The sequence below is a fragment of the Neofelis nebulosa genome, chromosome 2, assembly GCF_028018385.1.
Source record: "Neofelis nebulosa isolate mNeoNeb1 chromosome 2, mNeoNeb1.pri, whole genome shotgun sequence".
Taxonomy (NCBI): Eukaryota; Metazoa; Chordata; class Mammalia; order Carnivora; family Felidae; genus Neofelis; species Neofelis nebulosa.
This window is the reverse complement of record NC_080783.1, coordinates 26,820,886-26,841,649: the sequence shown is the minus strand read 5'-3', so window position 1 is coordinate 26,841,649 and position 20,764 is coordinate 26,820,886. Positions and strand designations below refer to the sequence as shown.

At 39.2% G+C, this 20,764-nt stretch overlaps 1 protein-coding gene across 13 annotated transcripts in view; it reads left to right on the top strand.

The window, feature by feature from the left end:
* UNC80 (unc-80 homolog, NALCN channel complex subunit) overlaps positions 1-20,764 on the top strand; it is a 232,703-nt gene that overhangs the window by 207,284 nt on the left and 4,655 nt on the right. For 11 of the 13 annotated variants that reach the window (XM_058706423.1, XM_058706414.1, XM_058706445.1 and 8 more), the window contains 9 exons: positions 56-262; positions 3,216-3,400; positions 4,241-4,406; positions 5,901-6,080; positions 8,843-8,981; positions 11,635-11,691; positions 18,792-18,873; positions 19,736-19,847; positions 20,457-20,656. In XM_058706423.1, coding sequence (XP_058562406.1) covers positions 56-262; positions 3,216-3,400; positions 4,241-4,406; positions 5,901-6,080; positions 8,843-8,981; positions 11,635-11,691; positions 18,792-18,873; positions 19,736-19,847; positions 20,457-20,656 — 1,328 coding nt within the window. The remainder of the gene's footprint in view (positions 1-55; positions 263-3,215; positions 3,401-4,240; positions 4,407-5,900; positions 6,081-8,842; positions 8,982-11,634; positions 11,692-18,791; positions 18,874-19,735; positions 19,848-20,456; positions 20,657-20,764) is intronic. The other 2 variants (XM_058706453.1, XM_058706408.1) reach the window with 1 other exon arrangement.

Sequence of the window (20,764 nt, the reverse complement as noted above, 5' to 3'; positions counted from 1 at the left end):
CTACCTTGTGATTTGCTTTTCTTTCCACTTCCCTGTTGCGAACTCTGTCCCTTAGATAGCCCGTGGCTGGAACAGCCCGAGGTACAGCTGCTCCTGCAGACGGTCATTAATGTGCTCCTGCCACCACGGATCATCAGCACGTCCAGGAGCAAGAACTTCATGTTGGAGAGCTCCCCTGCCCACTGCTCCACCCCTGGGGATGCCAGCAAAGACTTGCGCAGGGAAGGGCTGGCAGAGTCCACCAGCCAAGCAGCATACTTGGGTAGGTCCTCTCCCTATGCCTGCCCCCCCCCCATATACACACACACTTGTATATATACACACACACACAAGAATATATATATATGTTTGTGTGTGTATATATATATATATGAGTATATGTATGTTTGTGTATGTACACGTGTAACATAAATACTTACTGAGTTATGTTACACCTTGACTCAAAACGTATTTTAAAAGATCTCAGTCCAGAGGTATTTAAAGAAGCCACTTCAGCAAGCAGGAAGCATCACCCTTGCAAAACAGTCTGTAAACATATGCCAGAAAACAAAGTAGTTTCCTATCTGTGGTACCTAAATTACTTGGTTGTTTTTCTAACAGCATCTGGACATGTAAGGAAAGCATCTGTAGTAAGAATTTCTCCTTGCTGGTTAAGTGTGAGATCACTAATGAGGTTACCTATGGTAGCTGTTATCAGATGTAGACTACGTCTAATACACAGAGACACTGAGTCGCACGGCTCATGGGACTCACTGGTGTGTCGTCTATGTGAACGGAGCCCCTAGATTGGGGCAGTCCACATCCTGCGCAGTAAGACATGGTGGCCTTACAGGACATTATGCTCCCTACTAGCTAGTTTTCTTCCCTTACTATAATAGCATCTCTAAATCTCTATCTTAATTTTCATTCTGGTGAGGCCAGTCAACTGGTTCTCCCCCATAGGCTTTCCAGTTTCCTTCTGGCTTCCACTGCTACTTTTCTATCACCCCATCCCTGCCTTTAACTTGGTCCTGCCTCATGGAACACTGGAGCCCCCCTCCTTGGCCCTGAAGCCAAGGAGCACTAAGCTGGGGAGAAGCCCCACTCCTGCCATAGCACTGAGAATAAGGAGCACTGGCAGCAGAAAATCTCAAAAGGAGCAAGTTGAGAAAATCATGCCTAACATTTTTCAATTTATCAAAGTAGAGCTTCATGTGGGGGGTATAAGATGAACCATACACACAGGTAAAAACAGGTCCTTGGAGTTTGGAATGTGTGAGGAGTTTGGACTGTATCATAAGGGGAGATCTTGGGGTGCCTGGCCAGTCAGTAGAGCATGTGACTCTTGATCTCAGGTTGTGAGTTTGAGCCCCACATTGGGCATAGAGATTCCTTAAAAAAAATAAACGAATAAGAATAAGTATTTGAAAATTATGTGATTGACAGTGAGAATGAAAAGGAAAAAAGGAAACAAGCATGCATGTGCACAGGACCTACCCATATGGGGCTTGGTTGCCAAAGCCGTGAGAATGTGGGGTTCAGATAAAATCTAGACTCTGGAACAAAGCCGTGCATAAGGTTTGGGATTGCACAGAAGAGGAGGGAGACGGTGGGCTTTAACACATAAGGCAAGGATAGGAGAAAACACTTGATGAGTAATTATTTTCAATTCACTCTGCCTTCTGCCTTTTTAATGAAGGTGGATCCTTTGGTTACTTGGCCAGGCCACTGGGCCTCTGTTTCAAATCGATTTTTGCATTTATTTTGGGCACTTGCTGTGCACTAAGCAGTATTTTCTATACTTTGAATCCTCACAACAACTCTAAGAAGTATAAATGTTCTTCTCATTTTAGGAGTGAAGAGGCAAAGGCCCAGAAAGGTTGAGTAACTTACCTAAAGTTACACAGTTAATAACTAGCAGAGCCAAATTTCAAATCCAAGCCACCTGGCACCAGAGTCCCTGCTCCTGAGCCCTTTGCTATCCTGCTTATGTATTGGGCTGAAAGAGGTGAAGGTGGGAAGCAGAATGGCAGAAACACAAAGAAGGCTAATAGGCACATAACAGTAGAAATGTCACCAAGCTCAGGGTAGGGAAAGAGGAGTGTTGCTTTTCGTTCATTTGTTCATTTGTTTAGTTAAGGGAAAGGAATGGGGGTGAATGATTGCCATGAAGGTGAGATTTTGAGGAGGGTGGGTAAAGAAGACTCTTACAACATCCCTCTCTGTGTTACATGGCATGGTTTTCCCCTGGAAATGTCCTAACTACGTGATAAAGGTGTTTGCGTCTTTTAGTTGCTGGGATGGGCCTTATGACACGATCAGGAAGGCCAAGCCTCCCTTGACTGCCCCACGCCAGACCCCGTGCAGAGAGCTGAGATGTCAGAGGACGCTCCTGCCATAATGTTTGACGTCTCTACAATATTCTGTTTGGTCCTGACACAGTTTGGGAAATCTTCTTCCTGAAAAATAAAATAAAATAAAATAAAATAAAATAAAATAAAATAAAATAAAAGTAGATTGTGACGGGGCTGCCAGAATCTAGGAAGAAAGAGATATTGCAAAAGAAATCCAACAGGCTTAAATAATAAACATGATGTGCAATATGAGAGGGGGGAAGGAGGGAGGGAGAATGGAGCTTTTTCACCTGAAAGGATATACTCAAATGCATTTCCTGGTTCTCTGGGGAGGAGATGGGGCTGGCAAGGGAGCTGGGAAGGGGAAGGACTTTTTCTCTTTGAACTCCGTGTAATTCTGTATGGTTTGATTTTACTTTAAACAACAAGAATATATTATGTCTATGCTTAAAAGAAAAAAAAACTTTTAAAATACCCGTGTTTTAGCTTAGGGTATGAGTAATATGCTGGTATTACCATAAGGCCACTAGGACAAAACTTTCAGAAAGCAAAATATTAGCCACACGTTCTGTTTACAACACATTTCCCTTTCAATCCTGTGAACCGCTGCGCTCTGTATTTTCCACAATGGTAGCGAAATGCGCTTAAGAAAGATGTCTGCGTTCTCCTGATCAGAATCAAAACATGTTGACCATCCAGATTTTTATCTTGATGTCAGAATACTCTCGCCCAGGAGTACATGTACGTTTCTGGAAACTTAAGAGGATTTAGAAATTCAGAACATTTTCTGACACATAAATGTGTGTCACAGCTGTGGCTGTGAGCAGGGTTCCTCTAAAGCACAAGTATGCGGACTTACTCTTCTCTTTTCCTGCTGTAAAGCGCTGAAGGTGATTCTCGTCTGCTTTGAGAGGCAGCTGGGAAGCCAGTGGTACTGGCTGAGCCTCCAGGTGAAGGAGATGGCCCTGCGGAAGGTGGGAGGCCTGGCCCTGTGGGACTTCCTCGACTTCATCGTGCGGACCCGAATACCCATCTTCGTGCTCTTACGCCCTTTCATCCAGTGCAAGGTGTGGTGTGTGCTTTTCCTAGAAATGACAAGCCCCAGGAATGTGCTCTTCTCCCAGTTAAGGCAGGATTGCTGCAGCCGTGCTCGTGGGACACGGGATAGCTAGTCAGTAGGACCCTGTTAATACCATGCTTGATGAGAAAACAGCTCAAAACAGGATCCCAGAGGACAAAACTTCATTTTAGAAGTACCTTCACAGTGAGACCTTTATTCTAGTCTGTAAAACTCTGCCCTCTGTCTCTACTCACCACTGCCCCCTAGGGGAAAAGGGAAAAAAAGATTGACCCAATGGTACGATCTGAAGAATGTTCTTTCTTCAGTGACATGACAGAGATCTGATTTTAAATAATCATGAAAAAGAACAGTTAAGGCCTGTTTCTCCCCTCCCTCAGTATTCATCTACTGTGTTATTCTTTTCCTGCCCCGATTTCCTGAGACAGTGATTCAAAATAATGTATTGATTAAGAGCTTCCTGTATAAGGCACTGTTCTAAAAGCTTCACACATGGGGCACCTCGGTGGCTCAGTCGGTTAAGCGTCCGATTTTGGTTCAGGTCATGCTCTCACAGTTTCTGAGTATGAGTGGTGCATGGGGCACTCTGCTGTCAGCACAGACCCCTCTTTGTATCTGCTGTCTCCCTCTCTGTCTGCCCCTCCCCTGCTCAAGCACGCTCTCTCTCTCTCTCTCAAAAGTAAGTAAACATTTAAAGAAAAATAACAAATAAAAGCTCATATGTATTACCTTACTTAATCCTCACAATCCACTATAAAATAGGTACAGTAATTAGCCCATTCCACAGATGGGAAGATTGAGGACCTGAGAATCTCTCCCCTCCTTTCAGCTTCTGGCCCAACCAGCAGAGAATCATGAAGAGCTTTCTGCCCGGCAACATATTGCTGACCAGCTGGAGCGGCGCTTCATCCCACGCCCTCTGTGTAAAAGCTCCCTTATTGCTGAATTCAACAGTGAACTAAAAATTCTAAAAGAGGCAGTTCACAGTGGCTCAGGTGAGTAAGTGTGGGGTATTTGGAATTTGTTTGACTCCTGGAACTCACAACCTACAAAGAATGCCGCTGTCCAGGTCACCACTCTTTTTGGAACCATGGATGAAGTTAGCCATGCAGTCCACTGGTAGATTTGACCATGTGATCATTGCCAACAACAAGGCAGGGGAATCTTTTCTAAACTTTTTTTTTTTTTCAGTCTTCATTTCAGCAGTTAAGCTCTGACCTGACTACTTAACAAGAAAAATAGTATTGGAATTCTTGCCTTCATTTCCTTTTTGGAAAGGAGAAGTAGGATTCGCATTCTTTGAACATCTATTACATGGTAGATAATTTCATGGATGTTATTTCATTTAATCCACACAAATGCCTACAAGGTGCATAAGTGAGAGTCCACTTAAAGAATGAGGAAATGGAGACTCAACAGAGGGTAAATAATCTACCCATCTGACAGTGACCACAGTGAGGGGACTTCCAACTAGTATGATTGCTTACAAGCCTTTAACTTTCACAAATTGGGGGAGGAAGTGTTGAATTAGAGTTGGCAGGCTAGGGGTCCTTGCTTTACATTATTCAAAAGGTTTTCTTTGGGGAGTGTACTGTTTACTTTTTACAATTATTAACAGCATTACCAGGAGGGAAAACAAATCATTATCTGCCATAAGAGGGCAGTCATTACCCATAAGTAGTCTCCCATATGTGTGGCTTCTTTTTCTTTCTAGAATTTATTATTACTTGCAATGTATTAAAGACAGATTTTGATGAGTACAGTCTTAGTAAAATCTGCACAGTGCCATTCAAATATTCTGCTTTATGATAAAATAATTTGAGATATTCAAGGGGATATTTTTTAAGTTATAATTTCCAGAAAAGGAGAATGGAAACACAGCTTTGATTTGTATTCTGATTTTGATTGAGAAGTTCCTATCAGACAATGTATTTATTACTCCCGCATGCTTGTGTGAGCTAAGGTATATTTCTCAGTAAAATCTGCCAAGTTGGAAGCTTCCATTCATGTCAAAATTATTTTGCATTCTTCCAGGCTTAGCATATGATATCTAAAGCTATGAGAAAAGAAGCCGTATCAAAGCATTTTACATTATTAGAGATGTTATATTCCCGTGAAGAAACTATTCAATTATAAGTAAATCAAATGCCAATTCCCCTTGTCCTCCTCCTCCTTTTCCCTCTTCTTCCTCCTCCTCTTCTTCTCCTCCCTCCTCCTCCTCTCCTCCCCCTCCTCCTCCCCTCCCTCCTCCTCCTCCTGCTGCTTCTGCTTCTTCTTCTTCTTCTTCTTCTTCTTCTTCTTCTTCTTTTTCTTCTATCTTCACTTCCACTCACTATTTTATCCTAAAGACTATTTATCTAGGACACACTATTTCACTGACCTTTCCTAAAAAAATACAAGTAGCCAATACAAGGGAGGAGTTTGAAGCAAGCATTTGTTTTCCTTCAAGATGCTCACCATGGATTTTCTTTGGTCTCTCAACCTCCCAGCTTACCAAGGGAAGACGTCCATCAGTACTGTGGGTACCTCCACCTCCGCTTACCGCCTGAGCCTGGCCACCATGTCCCGCTCCAACACGGGCACAGGCACTGTCTGGGAACAGGACAGTGAACCCTCCCAGCAGGCTTCGCAGGACACCCTGAGTAGGACTGATGAGGAAGATGAGGAAAGTAGGTCACCCCACAGTATGGGGTTGATGGGGGGGTGGCATGTGTGACCCAGCTTGGCATGCAAATGAGAGCTTGCATGCCATTCTGACCCTTTCCAGTTCTGATCCCTTGGTCATTTTTTACAAAAAGGATTTAAAATGGAATTGTGACCATGATCCCTACTGCCTACTCTTCTATAAATTCTTTGATAGTCTTGGTCATTTGGAAGGAATTCAGACAAAAAGCAAATCTTTAGTGACCCCCACATTTTTTTGAGCTTGTATATTCAAACTTTTCCACTTATTCTCATTTAAGTGGTACTTAGGTAACTAAGGGAAGTGTTTATTCCCCTTTCTCCTGGCTATCTTGCTTAGAGCGCTCATCAGCACTTACATGACCCTATTGGGCAAGGAAAAGTAAGCAATGAGTGTACTCAGGACTCAGAAAAGACCACTCAGCTACACTCTCTAGAACATAAACCAGTAGGCTCTCATGGGGGAATACAACCCAAGAGGGAATACAACCTAAATTTGAATTAAGAGTATCCCTAATGACTGAGGCAGTCCAGGAGCTTCTAATTCATATGCCTAAGATTTGGTGTCATGAAATGTGGGAAAATCTAGTTGAGAATATACTTCATGTGTATGCTTAACAGGAGTTAAAAGTAAAAAGTAAAGGTCCAATGAAATACCATGGTAATTTACTTATTTTTATTGTCTTGATTATTTTCCAGTTGTGTTTCAAAGACCCTCTGATATAACATTTATAGCAAAGCATGCTGTCAATGTCTTAAAAATGAAGAAGACAAAATGTAGATCTTCACTCAGAGCCTCTCCATGTCAAACAACAACAAAAAGCCTCAATCAAAACTAGAAAAAATAAGAGTTGAGGTTAGAATTTTAATTAACATGAAAGTATTTTAGTACCCTATTATAGTTGGATGTGTAGGAGAGAGAAAGAAAGAAATGCAGCAACATTTCCAGATTTTGTTTCAGGGTTAATTAGATAACAAAGTGATAATCATATTGTCCTTCACTTGACCTACAGATATACTTGTTTCAAAATCACCCTGGTCATTGTGCATGGAAATACTCTTTAAATTGTAATTTGGGCAATCTTGGAAAATCTTGACCAAGAAAACAAAATGAGAGAGATAAGGATCAACAGTTTTTATATACATTAAGTCCTTATAATCGTTCCGAACTTCAAGTAGTATCTATTTTTCTTTAATGCTTGAAGTAGTCTCTCCCAGCAATCTTTTTAATTATGGGAAATTATACCACCAATCTTTAGTAGAGCTAAATATTTTTTGTAGGTAACCTTAGGAATAAGTAGATGTCCTAGCCAGCAGGAAGGAAATAGAGAAGAAAAGTAGAGAGGACATAAACAGAACGACCACTAGCTAGGAGCCAGCACTTACACACTGATGAATATGTAATTTTTTGTCAATATCTCTGCTCTTAGACATCACAATCATCCCAGCGGAAACTGAGTTGCTAACAAATGTGTGGTTGTTATGTGGGTGTGTATTAATTTATATAGGGTGGATATGAAAGCCAGATGGTTGACTCTTTTGAATTAAACTATTTCCCATTCTATCATCAAACCTGTCTTAAGACCTAACAGGTACAAGATGAGGAACAAGAATGAGAAAAAATACGTTCTCTGAGATCTTAGATCTAGTCCTGCAGAGGAGATGACAAACATTTTTGGTAACATTTAACAAAAGGGTGAATGGAAGGCAACACATAATTAATCATCAAACAAATATTGACAAACTGTTAAGTGATATATGAGTTTAAATAGGGGGAAAAAATCAGTGAGATCTGATTTTTGTAGAAATAGCTCTATCTACCCTACCATGGTTTTCATATTTTTAAGGCACATTTATTTATTCTCTTCTCTGTGAACACAGCTAAAAAAGAAATACCACTCTATAACAAGAATCAACTTCAAGTCAGTCACTAATATTTCTGACACTTCATATACACCTTTTGGGTTTGAAAGAAGTTTTGTTAGAAATAGGACTATTTGGGGTATTTTAAATGCACGATGTCAGATGATCTTATATGGTAGCATAAGTTCACCACAAGACTATGTTAATCAAAATATGTTTACTGTTCAGCAACCAACAACATTAACTCACTTGAATGAGATTACCTGTCACAAATACTGTGTTAAAGCTAACTTTCACGTGGGTTTGAATACATTACCACTTCCATGAAGAAAGTAAGACTACATGCATACAGTTTAAAACTTTAGGTCAAAATAAGCATTTATTTTTTTAACTTTATAAGTTTTAAAATATTTTTCCTAAAACTATCTGAAATAGTCTTTCCCTCAGCTGTCTAAAAATCTTTAGGTGTACTCAGTGTAGTTTTTGAATGTCAAAGAAATGTACTCGACTCATTTAATAATATTCCTTTTTGCACTATTCTCAGAATGTTTAGTCCAGCTTTTCTGAAATCTTTATGTTGCCAATGCCTCTTGACTTTCACAAGTTATTTACTGTGAAATGGCTAAGAAGTTTTTGTTTGTTTCATAAGGGCTGTTTGAGGGTGGGAGATGCGTAGATATGAAGAGTTATTTATCCCTTTGTACCCATGAAAAACTAAGACCTTTGGGAGTCTTACTTTATAGTCTGTAAAAGGTACAAATGATAGCTTCAGAGATCGCCCTAAGGCTGTATTCAAGCCAAGGATGGAACCCAAGGACAAATTTGGTTTGGGTTTTCTGATCGACGTCATAGTTTTATAACACTGCATTCCTTTGCCCCCTATCAGATGACTCTGTAAGCATGCCCAGTGTGGTAAGTGAACAAGAAGCTTACCTCTTGAGTGCTATCGGAAGGAGGCGGTTCTCCAGCCACGTCTCTAGCATGTCTGCACCTCAGGCCGAGGTGGGCATGTTACCCAGCCAAAGGTAAAGAGCCACGGATATCTTACATTCTGCATTTGGGGGCAAAGCTAGCAATGCTGAAAATTTACTTTTATTATTCTTAAAAAGCCAAAAGAGAAGCAGATAATCATGTTTTTATGTAGATCATTCAACAAAGGACGTTTTAACCAAAGTCATGCAGGCAACAGTTTGCAGAGTTTTCTAAGCCAGACCAGTAGAATGCTGGGACGCATGCATTGTTTCAACTTAAAAATTCTCTAGAAATAGATACGTGATATCTTTTTTTCTGGTCATCAAATGACATTTTCGTATTTCACATATATCATTAGCTAAGCTAATGAGTACCTGGCAAGCATAGAAGACGAGCTTGATACATGTGGTACAGTTTAGACTTTGGTAGGTCATTAGTATTTAGTTGGAGGTAGTGATGCTTAACCAAACAGAACAGGACCTATGCCAACATGTGTAACCTTGGGCAGGTCATTTAACAAGGGTCAACAATGCTCTTGTCTGTGAAATAAAGAAGTTGGCTAAAGTGGTCTTCACGGTAACTTCTCTATCTATAGTTTTATGATTCCATGACTAACCACTTTAAGACATTTTCTTTATGTGTTCTCTGCCCTCTAAGAATATACATGAAACATTCCAAGATACCTATATCAAGTACAGAAAATTATGTGATGTAAAAGTCAAAACATTATCTATTTCAGAACCAGTGATATTTTCACTTCAGGAACTGAATTCTTTCAAAGCATTGGCCTTATGTGTTTTTGGCTAGTTTGTTGTTTATTTTTAATACTACAGGTTCATTGTTATAACTCATACATGGAAAATAATACAAACCAGAGCACATTCTAATGTTTAGATAAAATCAGTTTATATGCAGGAATAATTACCCTGTACCCAAATCCTTTAGCAAATAGTTCATGAACTTTACAGATGGAAAAAAAAAATTGTGAATTGAAGCCTAACTTGGGAGAATATCAAAAAATAGGGGCAAATGATAAAAGATGATTAATAAGGAAATTGCATACTTGTCAAGAAAGCAATGTTTTATGTACTGGTTGGTTATTACAAAAAGTAATAATATATAAGGGTTAGTATCATTATAAAAGATTATGTACCTTCCTTTTGGTAATTTACCTTTAAAAAGGAAGTCTTACAAGTAAAATGTGCGAAAAAAATTAGATCTAAACTATAAAATGTCCAAAAAAGGGGGTGCCTGGATGGCTCAGTCGGTTAAATGTTCAACTCTTCATCTTAGTTCAGGTCTTGATCTCAGGGTTTTGAGTTCAAGCCCACATTGGGCTCTGTGCTGGGCGTGAAACCTACTTTATAAATAAATAAATAAATACATACATACATACATACATACATACATACATAAAATGTCCAAAAAGAAAAGATAATATTGGTAACTATCAATTCACTTTTAATTGCTAGCAATGTGTAAGGTTCTATCAAGGACAAGAGAAAACTATCCAGTAATTTATTTAAAAGTTTTATTTACATTAGGGAACTATAGGAATTTAACATAGAGAGTTTCTTGGTTATTTATCTAAACTAACAAGACCATCCATTCCCTTTGTATGTATTCATTAAGAGGGTAATTTGTTTCAAGGGAGAAAATTTATTCTCTTGTGGATATATGGGAAATCCGGAAAAATCATACAGTTAAACCCTTTGGCTTGAGTCATATTTTGGAAGGCTAGTGAAGGTAGTAAAGTCTATGTGTATTAAGAAAAAGGAGCCTCTTCCTGGAGACAGAGGCTATTTCTACAGTGTACAATCAGCTCATGGGTGCTTAGCTCAATGGTAGCTAGGTACTAAAGGAGAGAGAGAGAGAGAGAGAAAGAAAGAAAGAAAGAAAGAAAGAAAGAAAGAAAGAAAGAAAGAAAGAAAGAAAGAAAGAAAGATAGATAGATACAGTTTCTGTTTACAAAACCCGCAATCAGCTGCACCCAAATAAATCAATAAACTAATCATTCTCTCACCAACCTGACAAGTTTTTTTCCTTTGGCATTTAGAATTCAGTCACTAGAGGAGGACTAAGGTGGTAAATGAGAGTTCCATGTGAATATTCCAGGGTTATCTTCCTTCCATTTGTTTACTTGCATTTTCATTGCAAAATTAGCAAGGGAAGTTGAGTTCTTTCTTTGCTTTTCTTAATGGCATCAGTTCCAAGAGTTTGGTTGTTGCAGTCATGGTAAGTGGTTTTTGTGTGATAATGTCACAACACACAAGAAAGAAGCAGGTTCCTGATCAATGAAGACTCATGTACATAGTAAGACAGGTTAAAAGTAATACCCATCCAACTAAATGGTTACCAAAGGAATTATAATCTCATCTTCTACAGATTCATTCTGCAATGCATTTCAGAGCTCATGTGTCCCTTTGGAGCTCATTTTAAGTCCCAACGCTTAACCAATAAACAGATCACTCCTCTGAGAGTCGCAACCACCCAAAGTCCCTCCTCCCCCATTGCCTCGAGTCCTGTCTTGACAAACCCAGCACAAGGTGAAATGGTTACCTGTCTCCTTTTCCTTCCTTGTTCTGTTAAATTTATTTATTTATTTTTGGCTCTTGGAAGCAGAAAATTGCATGCCTTTTTTTCTTTTTCTTTTATTTGTTTGCATTTTCTTTCCCTAAATGCTTCATCTCCCTACCCCTCCTGCAGTGAACCTAATGTCCTCGATGACTCCCAGGGCCTGGCCGCCGAGGGCAGCCTCTCTAGGTACAGTGTCAATGCTACCTGTCTATTGGTGTCTGTGCTGGGAAACTAAGCTGTTCCCTGTCTCCTCTGTCTCTCTGTCTCTCTGTCTCCTCTCGCCCCCGTCTTGATATCTATTTCCATTTCTTACCCTTTGTTGCTCATGAACACACGAGCCTGGAAGTCAAAGGTGTAGCCTCCTTCATTTTTAGCTTCAGAGCTTAATCACGAATGGCGTAAAAAGCTTACTTAAAAAAAAAAAAAAATCTCTGGAGTTCTTTCAGGGGCTTGTCCCATGGACATCTAAAGTTTGATATGCTAAATGTTAATTTTATCCCATCGAATCATTCCCTCCCACACTGATATCCCTTGAGAACTGTTTTTCACAAGCCTTTTAATACAACTCCCCATCATCAAGCAGCCCCTTATTAAATGTAGCCAGGTCTTTTAGCTAATAGCATGGATGGTAAGAAGACAAACAAGGCTGCTATGATAAACGTAGCAATGTCAATACAATTTCTATAATTCCCTCTCTTCGATGCATGCTATGTGGCAAGCTATTATAGTAGTTTGTTCAAACAGCACGTAAAAAGAATGTCCCAGCACAAAGATGACTCCCAAACTTGCCATGAAATATCAGACACAAACATTTCTTGGTAAGTAAGAAAAGTCTTTTGATGCAAACAACAAAATGCCTTGGCTGTTGGTTTAAAGCATCAGAAAGGGGGACTGCACCTTTAACACTCAGATAAACCACGTCACACATCCCTAATCTTGTGCTGTTGATTCACACCTCTCAACTAATCCTCATTAGGGGTAATGCTTCTTGTTCATTCTAAGAGTTCCTTAGTTCCATCTCCAGAGAAAACATTCCCTTCCAGGTCTGCATTATATAGTGAGTACAATACAACGTGTTTATTGCTTTATCACAAAGATGAGGAAATGTTGAGAGGCCGTTCCTGTGAAAGGGTGTTCTTTGTTTTCTTTGCATCTTGTTCAGATTTCACATTTTCTTTAGCAACTGAAAATGGGAAATTTAGTCCATCATCGGGTGTATCATTTTTTTTACTAGACCCATAATTCATGACATTCATTTGTGTTTGCGAGCCCTTGCCTTGACAGATCAGTCTCTTATTGGTGGTAAATGTGGAAGTGCTGCAGCGTGTGCAGACTTAATTCCATTATCAAGAGCTTTGGGGATGAGGAAGAGCAAGACGGTCTCAAGACGGTTTCCTTTCATTGTTCACCGTGTTTGAAAAGATCTGAACCAAGTCTAGCACCATGACCACTACTTTCAAAGAAAGCATTTGTTTGATGCTTAAAATCACACTTGAGACAACAGATCGTTGATTAGGAGATAAGTTCAGTGGCCCACTGAGAATGGAAAGGATTAAATCAGACTTCCATTCGGTCAGGGCTTTTCTAATTAGGCCAACTTCTACTCTTGCCGAGTCAATACTAGCTCAGGTTTGGTGAGAGAAGGCAGGGATTTGAGTTGATTTTTACGAACTCTCCAAAGGATTTAGTCGTCTCTAGCAGGTTCAGGATTCAAATTGCTGACCTTGGGGTTATCAGAACCAATCTGGCTTGGGTCCAGTACCAATGGGAATAAAACCCAAAGTTTTTGCTACATGAGACTGAATCAGAGCCAAAGCTATAGCTTTTTATCTACATCTGAATTAGTTAGTCATGTGAGGACTTTGGGGACGGTTTTAGACCAACTGTTGTTGATCTGTGGTTCCTGTAACTGGCATGTTTTTGTTCTGGGTGTTAGCCACCCAGCCTCAGTGGTGGTCATTAAGAACAGAGAAGATGAGGCATTCACTTTGGATTCTAAATAACTCTATTAATGCAGAGGTATTCCACCAGCCAGTAGCACATCCACCTTTGCCATATACACTGCAAATCGTATTTTTTAAACTCCATCACGTCACCAAGTTCTCTTTGGAGGAGAGGAACTTTTGGCATTTACTAAGAGGTGGGTTTATAACATAGAATAGACACTTATTATATTTGGTTTCCAGGCTTTCTTATTTTTGACATGAAACTTCTTTAGGTTTCAGACTCTTAAGATCCTAAAGAAGCAGTAAGGCATTAACAACGGCAATTATATTTAGCACACACCTGAGCACTCAGGCCCTAAAATACACCCAAAGTAGTCCTAAGGAAAATCTGGCTCCAAAGCTTAAAGGATGCCAGGAAGCATGCCCAAGGGAAAGTAATACAAGCTGCTTCTCCCCCACCCCCCAACGTTTTGGTACTTTCTGGAGATTTGCTTTTGAAAGAGCAATTGTTTTAGGTCAGTGGCACACGTTGGCCTAATGGAAAAATGAGGAAGAGACCAAAAAAAAAAAAAAAAAAAAAAAAAAAAAGGAAGAGACCAGATAACTAAGGTGATCTGATGCATAGGTAGAAAAGAATAAAAACTCTGCAGACCTTTTGAAAATTTCTTCCAGGACTTTTTTTTCTAACCTGTGCTATCTGCTTTCTTTTAAATACTCATCACGGGAAATATCAGCCTGTTAGAAGTACTACACTATGGAGCAAAGATTCTTTCTCTTGGAAATTAATAAACGGGATAAAATAATATCCCATGAGTGATTCTCTTCTTTTGAGAGTGTTGCTCTTAGAGGCATAGAAACTCACTGTAGATGTTCTCTCTCTGTATCTGCCCCTAAATACACACACTGTGAATCATGCTTTCTCTCCAGAAGAATTAAACATACAGAAGTTATTCAAGCACTTTAGCCTGGATGTGTATACTGGAAAATTAGATTTTGTTTGGACACATTAGAATACTTTTAAAGGCACAGATTAACAGTCAATTATAAATTTTAGAAAAATATTTATAATGCTGTTTGATTCTGTAAGGGTAACTTCAATCACAATGAAAAATAAGAACGTGGCTCAAGTTTGAACAAGCCTGGGTGAGACAAAATGAAGATAACCGACTTAGTAGAACCCATGTCTTGATCATCCACAATTTCAAAGTATGAAAACTAGGCAAGTACTCTCCAAGTACTTAGAAAAATATAGAAACCTTTTCATGTAGCTGAGAATGAACAGCTAAGAAAATGTGTGTTGTGATACACAGATACGTCCTTTGCCAATGCTATCTCAGTTCTTACTGGCTATCTAAAATCCAGACCATTCTCCCATTTTACTCTTGATTCTCGCCACTAATCTCTAAATTCTGTGGCATTTAAAATACATTTTCTGGATGTTGTTGAGGGGGTTCTGGACAGACCCCGTCCAGAATGTGCCAGTGGATTATTTTGAGCTGAGGGCACTTGAGACCCCATGGCATCAAGGGAAACTTTTGTCCTTCTTGAACCACGCTGCAGAATCTAAATTGGGGGTCTTTCCCAGAATAAGTGGTATTAATAGAGATCAATTTTATCTGGGCAACCCATCTGTATGGCAGAGCAAACATCTAATTACAAATACCTGCTCTTCTTATTGCCCTGGGAAGTACATACTTTCCTCTGGAATCCCAGACCCCAAGCCCCTTCTACTTAGTTCAGAATAACACCTATACCTCATTTTGCCTATCTTTGGAATTCCCATGTCTATGTGGATACCCCATATGTGCACTATTAAATTTGATTTTCTCCTGTTAGTCTGTCTCATGTCAATTTGATTCTTAGTCCAGCCAGAAGGACTTTTAAGTGGACAGAAATTCTTGCTCCCGACACTGTGGAGGCTAAGTAAATTTTAAACAATGCTCTTTTATTGGGAAAGGGAGAAGTAGAATTTTGTCTCCTGTTTGTATCCCTGTTCTCTACAAATGCTTTATAGCTCCTTTGGTGCAGGCTTTATGCATTCCTATCACAAGGCAATCACTCCAGGTAAATGGCTATGCTTTGTGTCTCGTATTCCGCCTCTAGATTTCTCTAACGTATTAAAATTGAAACTAAAAGGATAGGTGAAGGCAATGAAAATACTAATTCATTTTCCTTGTGCTAGTCTCACCTACAGCTTCCACTTATGAAATATATTAATGTCTCAATCTATACTTTTTTTGTAATTTAGGATAAATGATATGAATTGTTATCACATTTTTGCATATTATATTTTCATTACATTACTGAATATCCCCTTATTCACCTCTCCTTTCTTTTAAGAAGTACCATTTTGGTATATGTCCCACTCAGGAGATGCATACATATTTCTACACTATAATCCAGGCCATCAGGCTGAAACAGGGGAAAAGAGGTCATTTGTGCCAGAATTGTTCTCCTAACATTGTCTAAACTTCGCTAGCTTATAAATTACTTCCTTGCATTTTGAGTAAGGTGTTTTTGTTTTTCATAGACAGTTGAGTCAAAATTCTGCTAAGCCCCAAGTGCATGTACTTCTCTACAGTCCAGATCATTGTATGGTTTGCCATGGTGATGTTTTTCAGTGACTCAGAATACAAAGGATAATTTTAGCTTCAATTTAGAAAGTTTTATTTCCTTTTATCTCTATTGTCTTAACCTATTATTAGTTAACCTATTCTATAAGTTAACCTATTCTACTGTCAGACAGTAGAAAATCATCCATTTCTCATTCCCAAGATTAAAATTTACAAGAAACCAGTTTTCTTTAGAGAGGTGCATAGGGCAGACACCTTGGTCTGCTCCAGGTTGGTTTTAGTATTGTACATTCTTATGGTCACAAATCATAAATGCTACATTCTACTAATACAGAACATGACTCAGAGAGAAGCTAAATTGAAACTCCTTTTTCTATGCAACTCCAATTTGGTATAGACCTGAGAGAAAGAAATGTGTTCTGCATAAATTACTTCCATTATTAACTTCTCTGGCTGCTTATTATTAATGTGGCCTAACTGTACACACTTAAGCCAGACTTGGATGTCCCCAGTACCAACATGTTAGCACCACATGTTTAGGGAGAATATAATTTATTAGCTGGGATATACTATTTCCAAGGACATGTTCTGTAATTTCATCTTTGATGTGTACATTCCGCTGATGAAATGCTAGATCATTTACATAGAACAGCTAATTGCTAAAGCTATAAACTTGATTCATTTCTTAGATATAAGCCTCTCTATCCATAGAGAAAATTTTTATGCTTATGATCCTCTCTTGGAATAATCATCATGAAATTACCATTATGCTTTGACATTTAACACTCCCTGAGTAACGTGTATTTTTTTTCTCGTACCATTTTTTTTCTCACAATCTCAGATTACTGAATAAAAATGAGACAAGTGGACTGCCTCAATTTCATTTTCTCAGCCCAATTGTTTTCAAGACATTTTATAACCTACTTCCTTTTAGCGTTCTAGAAGCAATAAACTCATTACAAATATCAAATGTAAAACAAAGAAGCATGTTCTATACATCCCTTTTCATGTTCAAACCATTTTACATCAACTAACTTCTTTTCTCTACCTTAATGGGAGGTAGGTGGTAAGTATTAACCTCCCTTTTTGGCCAAGGGAACTGAGGTAACATTTAGATGTCAATGAAGAAACCATGCCAAAGAGAGCTTTGCTTGGTATTTGAGAGAAACTTGTTTCTACTTTTGTGCATATGTAATTGAATTCTCTTTCCAATTTAAGACACATGTTAAAATGTATAATTAATAAGGAGATGTCACTTCAAACAGCAACAGAGTCTGGATTGCTTATCAGAATTTATTGCATTGTTCATTTGGATAATTTTCATAGAAAGGTCATATATGACACAAGGTCATATATGTATAAAAGTAATGTACATTGATCTTTTGAACTTGACATTAAAGAGACAAGAATGTTTAAAAAGCATCTGTTTTGGGGACTCTGGAACTTCGTATTGTGTATCCCAAATGGCCAATTATGATATACTTACATCCTTATTTCATAAAAACTTTGATAAACTCCATTTGGGAATCATTAATTTTCTTCTAGTGGAAATATGAGTAAGACATTTAAAAAATGACAGATATGACTATCAACCATACGATGGTTAACTAGTTGTTAACAGGGGAAACATCTGATTGTCCATCTTGCCATCAATTTCTCTCCCTGTAACTACAGCTAGATACTTTAGATAGTTCATTTAAAAAAAATGGAAATGAATGAATATAGTCTTTCTTTTTCCTGGACAGTTGTTGACTAAGGATTCCTCTGTGGAATGTTTTACTCTAAAGTCTATTTGTAGATGACTCTCCTTTTGCAAAGGCAAAGCAGTAATTAACCAAATAAGCACATTGGCATCATCTGTAGGATTACAATGTTCTCTGGGGCACAATACATTTCCTTTTTTCACCCCCCGTTTTCCAGTATAAATACCTATTATACATGCATGCAGAATGAAAATGGATCATGGGCCCATGACAATATTTTCCACCTCACCCGATACTGAAATAGCGACCACTGTCAATAGTCATTTTTGCATATAAAATGCACACATACACAGCAAATTTGGGGGGAGCAGGTGGTTGTTTTACAAACTGTACAATATGTTTGAGTGCAGCTACTCAATATTACTTAATTAAGCTTCTGAGTTCTACTGATAGCTTAATTATTTCGCCGGCCTTTTAAATCTAAAATCTTTTTTTAAAAAACATTTGAATTGTCTACCCATGTGACTATCCATTTACTCAGTGGTCACAGAGACTTCAGGCTGCAAACATGTGTTGAATGTGCCCCTTCACCCAAATGGATTCTGTGTCTGATGTGTTTGATATCTGTCCATCTTATTTTCATTTGAATTGAAATTTTAAAGAAGGTGTTCCCATCCATGTAATAGAGTTGTTTGTGTTTGTTTGTCACCACCTTTTCCCCTCCCCTTGGAAAAAAAAAATTGAGATTAGAATATGACATCTTTAACTTTATGGTGGCTTCCAAACCAGGGGTGTGATCGAACCAATGTTTTGCTCAATGATAGATATGGCATCAGTGACTGAAAACAAAATCTCAATTTTGGCAGCGTGGGGCTGTAAGGCCTCGTTCTCCCTCCCAAACCCTTGAAATCTCCCATCCCAGGGATCCTTTCCCGACCTTCCTTCAAAGATAATGGTATCTTTGAAGTGACTGTTTCATATAAGTGATTTTGGCTACCACCCACCAGAGGATGGTCTTCTGTAGTCTCTGCAGGGTCCACACTAACACTGTTGATGCTCGACAGGGTGGCAAGTGTCCAGAGTGAGCCTGGCCAACAGAACCTCCTCATTCAGCAGCCACTGGGGAGGAAGAGGGGCCTGAGGCAGGTAAGCAGACCCTGAAAGGGCAGGAGAGTGATCCTCCGAAATGAAAGCTCTGTTTAATTTTTAATGCCCACCTGTATTCAGATCATATATTGCCTTCCCACCTGAAATAAGCTGTACAGAGCAACTTTAAAATGTGGTAAGTACTTGGGCAAGCTGAGAGTTTTAGTTCTATGTTGGCTTTGAATCTTATTAGCAAAGCTGATGACTTAGTAAAGTAAGTAGGCCTCTACGTCTGTTCCCTATTCAGAAACCTTCTTTTCCAATCAACCTGACTGAGCAAGGAGGGCTGGTAATAAAGTTGATTTAAGGCCTGTTTCTGTATACAGGCATACACGTACTCATTTCCAGAGTAATGATTCAGGTTAAAATCGAAATCAAAGTAAAGATCATCTTTACAAATTTCCTTAGGTGGGGTTCCTTTACTTTTTAAATACAAATTTAAATGAGCCTTTGCACTGTTGCTTTGATTGGAGCTTCTCAACATTGATTTGGGTACCAGATGCTTTCTCAGCATCTGAAGTTTTTTCATGAACTTCCCCTTGAGAGTTATGAGCATGTGTTTAACTATGACTTTTAGGTGAGTAGAGGCCAGTTGATAAGCAGTAATTCTGAAATTCCCACATGACTGCTTGAAATTATGTTAATCAACGTCCTTAGGATACGTAAAGAACTTAAAGGGGATGCCAGATTCAAATACACAATAGTTACATATGCAGAAAGAAGTTTAATTTATCAGCTACAGATAATAAGCATCCACAGAAACCCATAAAGAATACACCATAGTCAGAATCCTCTGAGCACAGAGTTTCCTGCCAGGCAGTCAGACCCTTCTTGCCAGCTTTATTCTGCCTGTTCTCTTTAGCTAAGACGTCCTCTACTATCACGTCAGAAGACCCAGACTGAACCCAAAAACCGCCATGGGGCTCGGCTGTCAACCACCCGCAGGAGCATTCAACCTAAAACGAAGCCATCTGGTGAGGCCTCCTGTGTCCCTTCTGACTGTACCATTGACACATTGATGTCATGCAACCCAGTCGGGAAGGTCTGTAGACCCTGAGCGCATGCAGATGAGCATACCTATGGGAACATGCTAGGATAAGGGAAGAAGTCACCCAGAACACTTTAGTGCTTTTTCTTCTTTTCACTTTTCCTACCTATTCCTACCCTATGAACCTAGGGAAATGGAAGAGTTCAAGGTAAACCATGAATGCTATGAGATTTGACTCTAGGAAGTAGAGGAACTGAGTTTGTGTCTTACTAAAGACAATGAAATGATGAATAATAGGGACTTTGAAGTCTTGTTGGTAGTTGTTATGAGTGATAACCAAGTTCCCCTAACCCTCTATGGAAATCTTGTATTAAGCCTTTTATGTAAAAATGATTTTTTTCTACCCAAGTCTTACTCTTTATAGGAAAGAAGGTGAAATCAAAACATGTACCTGGTAGTCAAATATGCTCTCATTTATTAATAAGCCAGCAGTGTCTTCATAAAGAAAAGCCAGGAAACAGTGGTCAAAGCTAATTTTTAAGCACTGACAACATATTTTTTTTTCCGGATTTACTGCTCTAATTCTGACCTACAGCGGATCAGAAACGTTCTGTGACCTTCATTGAGGCTCAGCCAGAGCCAGCAGCTTCCCCAACAGAAACACTTCCTGCTATAGGCCAGCCACAAGGCTGCAGCCCAGCTCCATCTAGGAAACCAGAAGGAATGGACAAACCAGTCCTCACGTCTTCCCCTGCCATTGTGGTTGCTGATCTTCACAGCCTGTCTCCCAAGCAGGTGAGGGCTCTACGGAAACTGGCAAGGCTTGCTCCCTGCCCACTTATGTCTATGAGCAACATGGATATGCAAATTTATTACATTTAATTTAAGTCTGAGTCTGTAACA